Source organism: Lepisosteus oculatus, chromosome 1 (assembly GCF_040954835.1).
Source record: "Lepisosteus oculatus isolate fLepOcu1 chromosome 1, fLepOcu1.hap2, whole genome shotgun sequence".
NCBI classification, from domain to species: domain Eukaryota; kingdom Metazoa; phylum Chordata; class Actinopteri; order Semionotiformes; family Lepisosteidae; genus Lepisosteus; species Lepisosteus oculatus.
In genome coordinates, this window is record NC_090696.1 from 33,831,323 (window position 1) to 33,838,857 (window position 7,535).

A 7,535-nucleotide genomic window follows, 5' to 3' on the forward strand; every position below is an offset into this window, starting at 1 on the left:
CGTTGCCGTGTCGCTGTGTGTGGTATCCCCAGGCCTGCTGCGTCTCGACACTGCCCCCTGGAGGCCTGCGCGGTGCAGTGGCGAGCGCGCTCCTGGACTCAGTGCACCGCCACCTGTGGGAGCCATGGTTTCCAGTCCCGCCACGTGACGTGCGTCCACCTGCGCAGCAGCAAGCCCGCCAGAGAGCTGCAGTGCTCCTGGAGGCCGAGGCCGGCCAGCTGGCAGCGCTGCAACATCCTTCCCTGCGCCAAGAGTGAGTCTTGCTCTCCATCGGTCTGCAGCTTCCGTTGTCCACGCCAAGGGAAATAAGAGTCACCCACCAGGAAGCAGGTCATGCACGAGGTGGGATGGGCACGACCCTTCAAAAGAGAGGGTCACCCCTGGTGTACGGGACTGGTCCCTGGTGGGAGACTCTTATTGCCCATGGCGCTGCAGAGATATCTCTGTTCTTTTGGTCTTCTTTCTTTCCAAGTCCATAGCAAATCAAGTAGCTTTTTTATAGAGTGTTAATGTTCAGATTTGATCCATCCACCCATCCATCCACTTTCTAATTGCTTTTCCAATACTGGCCAGCAGCCCAGTGAAGCTCATCAGGTTTGAGCCTGGTCAGTATCTGGATGCGAGACTCCTGGGAAAGCTAAGGTTGCTGCTGGAAGAGGTGTTAGAGGGGCCAGAAGGGGCCTCTCACCCTGTGGTCTGTGAAGGTCCTAATGCCCCAGTGTAGTGATGGGGACACTATACTGTATAAAAGGTGCCATTCTTCGAATAAGATGTAAAACCAAGGTCCTGACCCTCTGTAGTCATTAAAAATCCCAAGCCATTTCTCAAAAAGAGTAGGGGTGTTACCCTGGTCTCCTGGCCAAATTTCCCCCTAGCCTTTACCAATCATGGCCTCCTAATAATCCCCATCTATCGCTTCATCACTCTGTTCAACTCCCAACTGTTAGATGGTGTGTGGTGAGCATACTGGCTCACTATGGAAGCTGCACATTGGTGGTGGTGGAGGGGAATCCCCATTATCTGTAAAGCTCTTTGAGTGGAGTGTCCAGAAAAGCGCTATATAAGTGTAAGCAATTATTATTATTACTGGGTTGCAGGGAGCTGGACCCAAACCCAGCAAGCAATGGGCATAAGGCAGGACACAACCTGGATGACACACAGACACAAACACCCTCACACCAGGGCCAATTTTCCCAGAAGCCAATTAACCTACTAGAATGTTTTTTGGACTACAGAAAAAAAATCCATGTGAACATTGAAAGAACATACAAACTCCCCAGGTCCATAGGACTGTTTGGGACTTGCAGATGGATAAATCTGCGTCTTACAATGATGTTTGAGAAAGGTATTGTCAGAGACCAATCAAAAAGTAGAACATCCGAAAACTTCATAATGAGACTGAAATCGGGGGGTGGAGGCAAATTGAAGTATTCACACAGCCTGGTCTGTCTTCCTCTGGGCGCAGCTGAGGTGTTGCTTTTCTCTCGCAGCCGAATGCCGGGACTCCACCAGGTACTGCGAGAAGGTGAAGCAGCTGAGTCTCTGCCAGCTGGCGCAGTTCAAGACGCGCTGCTGCGAGGCCTGCAGGGACACCTGAGGGCCGCTGCCGGCCTCCTGCGGGCGGGACAGAAAGGCACGAGGTGGGACGGGCACCACCCTGCAGAGGAGAGGCTTTTTGTTAAGGGGGCCGGATTGCCTTGGAAACAACCCAGCCCAGTAACGAAAACCCTAGCGACTGGGGAGAAAAGTTCAACGTTCCATTTAAGGCTTTTTATGTTAGAGGTTTTTTTTTACATTTTATTATGAGGGCTGCTGTGGGGCCAGGAAGACTTTTCCTTGCGCCAGAGAAGAGGATTGCACTCAAAAGCACACAGGAGGGCCTGTGTGCTGAACTCCTTTGTCATCTCGTCAAAGTGTGACTCCAGGTCCTGAGACCTGTGAGACTTATGGCCATCATTAAGGCTTTACAGTATTAGTACAAAGGAGTAAAATAATGTTGTCTTGGGGATTCATTTCCTAGGCATTGTGTTTTCAGCTAATGCATTATGTTTTTCTTTCTTTTAAAAATGCCACTGGAAAATTATATTTAAGACGCAGGCTACTTTGTAGTGAACATGTTTACAGTGCTTTCAGTTTGGACAGGGCAATGCAACAAAAATGATAATGACGACTGATAATTGGCCAAATGTTGCTATTGTTGGTTTACCTCTGAAAGTAACAAATTTGTCCCATTATTACCTGTTATCACACCATTATATTAAGATAATAGTACGTGAGTCCTGGAGTTGTTGGATAAATGGATTAAAGAATGCAGCAGTTGTAGGATATTGAAGAAGATGAAAGATATGCTGGCCCATTGTAGTAATTCACATCTGACATTGTGTTTGGATGTCTGTATGTTTTACTATAATCTCCTACTGAAGGAAATAAAACTGTAAGATGCTAGTGACTGTTACACTGAGCATAACTACAATTGAGATCTATATTGCTACAGTATATGTTTTTGTGTGAAATATTCAGGCATTACACATGCAAAGCTTTTAATGCATTTTTAAAGACTGATAAGCAGGAACTGGAGTTTGTTACAAAAAGGCTCACTTCAAGCGTCTTTATATAAGGGATGACCTTAAAGGAATTTTCAAAACAGTACGTCTATTTAGAATGGTGCCCAATAATCAAATGCAAAGTGACAGATCTGTGTATAGAACCACAGTGTGACAGATCTTAATTTTGTCTTATAGCTTTTTTCAAAAATTGATTTTTGAAATCAAATTCCTTACAACCGTTTAGTTTATTACACTACATCTTTTATATCTCTTGTGAAACGAGAGTGAACAGATACTGGAGGAGTTTCCCATTACAGCGGTTCAAACGTGTCACACAGAATTAATTCCTGACATGCGTCCTGGAGCAGCCAGAGCTGACTGTTTTACAATGCAGGATGTTATGTAACAGCATTTGAAGAAAAAGGAAGCATGTTTCATACTTTCCCATGGCCTTCAGAAATCCTGCAATTATGAATATGGAGATTTTGATTTTGATTCACAGATTCAGTTTTGGTAGTACTCACCACAACATTATTCTTCTAAAAACAAAGAAGGGGCCTGTTTACAGGAGGCAGGGCGATGAGAAGGTATAGCTTCAAATCCCCCTGTCTCACATAAGCACTCCTGCCAGGTGTCAGTGTCAGTGCAGTATAAGTGAGCACTCCAGGCAAACATTGGAAATCCATTACAGAAATACACAAAATGATCTTTCAAATCAACAGTAAGTTGTACGCCTCTGAACCAACACAAAAACAAACTGTTTTTCATTGTGACTATGTCCCTGATGTTTAGACTTTATTCTATACTTTCTGATTTCCTGTGCAGCCCTGACAGCACTTGGCATTGTCTAAAATTTAAACTTAAGCTTGACTGTACATCTTTTATTCCGAAAGTTGCTTTTGTACTGTTAGGCCAGTGAGATTCCTTACACCAATGTCAAGAAAGTGAGATGGATGCAAAAAGTTCTAGTCAGGGAATATTCTCCTTTTTTTGAGATACGAAAACAAGTCTCTGTTTTGTTCTGTATATAATTTAATGAGATTTTGTTTTTTTGCTGTTATTATTTTTTTCTTTTTAAAGTACAGGTATTGTACCTATTTATTACAATGACTGTTAGTAAAAACTAAGTGCAATGATTTTAGAAATGGAAAAAAAAGCAAAGCAATGTGTAGTTTTTGTTTTTGTACTATAAATATATGTCATCTGGTTCTTTTTTCCTCATATCGCTTTTCAGACGTCCCTATGGACTGTCATTGCAGTGCATGAAATTGAGTGGAATTTTGCTGAATTTGTCAGATTTGGGTATTCTGACCCAAATCCATAATCTTCTTCCAAACAATAAACTGATTTACATTCCTTTTCTAACCTGACCTCTGGTTGTGTCACCTTCTATTTCATCAACATGAATTCTAACAGATTTTGAGCTGATGTAGTATCTCAGTTTAAGAAAGGACTTTTTATTGAAGAAGTGCTTAACTGTTTTGCACCACAGCTTGGATGAGCCCTGTGGTTTGGATGAAGCACAGAAAATACAGTGTGTCATCCTCTTCCTTATCCCTCAGGTGTCCCTGCCCAGATCCCCGCCAATTCGACTCTTTATATCTCTGTTGATCCTGTAAACATTTTGACAGCCTGGAAGTGGTGGGAATAATAATGATGTAATCATCAGTGTACGCTCTTTTATTAGTGTCCGTTCACTTTTTTTTCCGTGGGCGCTGCACTCTTGGGCCACCGTAAACGATGCGAGAAATGTCTCAAATTCAAATCTGGCGCGCCACCAACCTGAGCTACGCTTTGTGAACTAGCTACTGAGCCTCTAGCACGCTTTGCTCTCTACAGTATATTGTGCAGTGTCTCCCTCAATATGGCAACTGAAAACAAGTACACAGTGGAAAGGCAGGTTCCTGTTTGAAAGGGATGGGATGAAATATGTAATTAGTATTACACAGACGGGAGACGAGTGAAGTCCTGGTGGAGGGATGACAGACACCATCCATAATACACTTTGCCTTCTTTGCTTTCCTCAGTTTGTTGAATATTTTAAGGTGATTTGGTTTTCCCCAATTAATTTGCTACTTGTTTTGACTAATTTTCCCAGCCTTTTACAATCAATGTTATTGATGTTACCAAACCAGCAATTGAGACTTTCAATAAAAGATTTGTTGAAAAGTGTTTTGATGGTTCTATCAACCTTGAAATAGCTTAGTATCATTAGAAAAAAGAGTCTTTATAGTCCTTTTTTATTAATGGTGTCGCAGCATTTGTCCCAACACAGGTTCCTGTCTATGACCGGTCCCAAGTACTAAGAAGTGTTGCATTTTTCCTAAAATCAGCAATCAGCTTATTTGTTTTTAAACATTTAATTGCAAAGAGAACTTAGTAAAATCATTTCATAGTCAATCAAAGTTTATTTATCAAATGCACAACAATACAGCGTTCAACAGTAGTTTCTGTCAATGAAATGTCTTTTCTGCAAACTCACCAGGGGGTAAAAATCACAAAATGAAAGTTACAAAAGAGAAGGTTACATAATAATACAAAATAGTGCAATAGAAATGGAATAAAATAAACTCAGACAGAGCTCAATAAGCTGCGATGTGTCCAGGGTGTATGCAATACATTATGTCCAAGTAGTTCAGTATGCCGAATACAATGAAAACTGTATGTCCATGTAGCCATTATGGGTGATTTGCTGAAGGAACTGCAGCTTGGCTGCCTGGACGAAGAAGCTGTTCCGTAATCTGTTAGTCTTTGACTGAATGTTTCGATACTGTTTACCGGACGTAGGAGGGAAAAAACAGTTTGTGACTGGGATGACTGGGATCCTTGAGAATGGACCTGGAATTCTTAAGACATTTAGCTAAGTAGATATCCTGGACGTTTGGTAGCTTACAGCCGGTAAAGAGCTGCGCAGTTCCCATACCTGGCAGTGATGCAACCAGTCAGGATACTCTCAATAGTGCCCCTGTAGAAGTAGGCCTGGATATGTGATGGCATGCCAAACGTCTTTAGCCTTTGGAGAAAGAATAGGCGCTGCCATGCTGTTTTGACCACGATATTGATGTGCTGGGTCCAGGTTAAGTCTTCTGTGATGTGAACTCCCAGGAACTTAAAAATGGTGACCCTCTCCACTGAAGTCCCTTTGATGTAAATAGGTGTGTGATCTCCTCCCTGGTGTTTCATACAGTCCACAATCATCTCCTTAGTCTTACTGATGTTCAGTGAGAGGTTGTTCTCTTGGCACCATGCTGCCAGGGTTTCAACCTCCTCCCTGTACGCAGACTCTTCACCATCTGTGATCAGGTCAATGACTGTTGTATCGTCCGCAAACTTAATGATGGAGTTTTTGTGCCAGCGACACAATCATGGGTAAATAAGGAGTAGAGGACAGGGCTAAGCACACAGCCTTGGGGGGCTCCAGTGTTTAGAGTCAGAGTAGAGGATACTGTACTCACCACCTGCAGACTTTCCATCAAGGAGTCCAGCATCCAATTACAAAGAGATGTGTTCAGTCCCAGGTCCTGGAGCTTGATGACAAGCTTTGAGGGCACTATGGTATTGAATGCTGAGCTGTTATCAACAAACAGCATTCTCACATATGTTCCTTTCTTATCCAGGTGTGAGAGGGCAATATGGAGGCCAGTGGCAATAGCATCTTCTGTTGACCTGTTCTAGCGATACCGTGTTAAGGGTTTTCTGGTTCCCTTAACACAATACAACCATTGCAATTGCACAGAAATTCTCAGAGAACTTCAAGCTAAACAGTAACTTGATAAGATGAATCCTAAACCTTTTAAGAAATAGGACTCAACAGCTCAAATTGGGGAACTGGGTATCCGACATTCGCTATACTTCCACTGGATCACAACAGAGCTGTGTTTTATTCCCCTTACTGTACATTTTGTAATAATAATAATAATAATAATAATAAACCTTATTTTATATAGCACCTTTAAAGGTGGCTTCTCAAAGTGCTTTACAGGATGACAATAACAATAAATAAGAAGACTACAACAATTAATAAGAAGATTTCACAAGATAGGACACAATTATAATTACAACAATACAACAATAACAATAGAGGAGACCGTGGAAGGTGGTATTAAGAAGAGCAGAGGGGTGAAGAATGGAACCAGTTAAGTAAAGGCTTTTCTGAAGAAGAAGGTTTTGAGTCTGGATTTGAAGGAGTTTAGAGAAGGTGACTCTCTAATATCCTTGGGCAAAGAGTTCCAGGGCATAGCAGGAGAAGGCCCTGTTGCCCATACAATGTAGATGGGCTTGGGGGACAGTAAGGAGGGCAGAATTTGAAGAGCGGAGGTTGTGAGGTGGGGAGTAGGGCGATAAAAGTTCAGACAGGTATTGAGGTGCCAAGCCATGTAAAGCCTTATATAGGTGAGCATGAGGATTTTAAAGTCTACGCGGAATTTGACCGGAAGCCAGTGCAAGGACTCCAGGATAGGAGTAATGTGAACACTTGCACTAGACCTGGTCAGGATTCTGGCTGCTGAATTTTGGACATACTGCAGCTTGTTCAGAGTAGATTTAGATACCCCAGGGAGTAGAGCATTGCAGTAGTCAATTCGAGAGAATACAAATATGTTGATCAGCTTTTCAGCCACAGTTAATGATTGCATAGGGCGTAGTCTTGCGATATATCTAAGGTGAAAAAAAGATGTTTTGACAGTATGCTGTACATGTGGGCCAATGTACAATGTTAAGCCAGAATCGAATATAACCCCAAGGTTTTTCAATTTTGATTGAAGCTCAAGTACAGGGCCATCTACAGACAGGGTTACAGGACTGGCTTTACGAAGTTGATGGGGGGTACCAATAAGCATGACTTCAGTCTTGTCACAGTTAAGATGAAGGAAGTTTTGAGTCATCCAAATTTTTATGTCAGAGATGCAATTAGATAGAATAGAGACAGCCACATCAGTGTCGGGTTTGGTATGGATGTATATTTGAGTATCGTCAGCGTAAAAATGAAAG

At 42.4% G+C, this 7,535-nt stretch overlaps 1 protein-coding gene across 3 annotated transcripts in view; it reads left to right on the top strand.

Moving 5' to 3' along the window:
• Positions 1-3,916, top strand: part of LOC102695132 (ADAMTS-like protein 1) — a 209,400-nt gene extending 205,484 nt beyond the window's left edge. For all 3 annotated transcript variants that reach the window (XM_015345114.2, XM_015345115.2, XM_015345116.2), the window contains 2 exons: positions 33-253; positions 1,491-3,916. In XM_015345114.2, the coding sequence (XP_015200600.2) occupies positions 33-253; positions 1,491-1,597 (328 nt within the window). In that variant the 3' untranslated portion in view covers positions 1,598-3,916. The remainder of the gene's footprint in view (positions 1-32; positions 254-1,490) is intronic.
• The last annotated feature ends 3,619 nt before the right edge of the window (positions 3,917-7,535 follow it).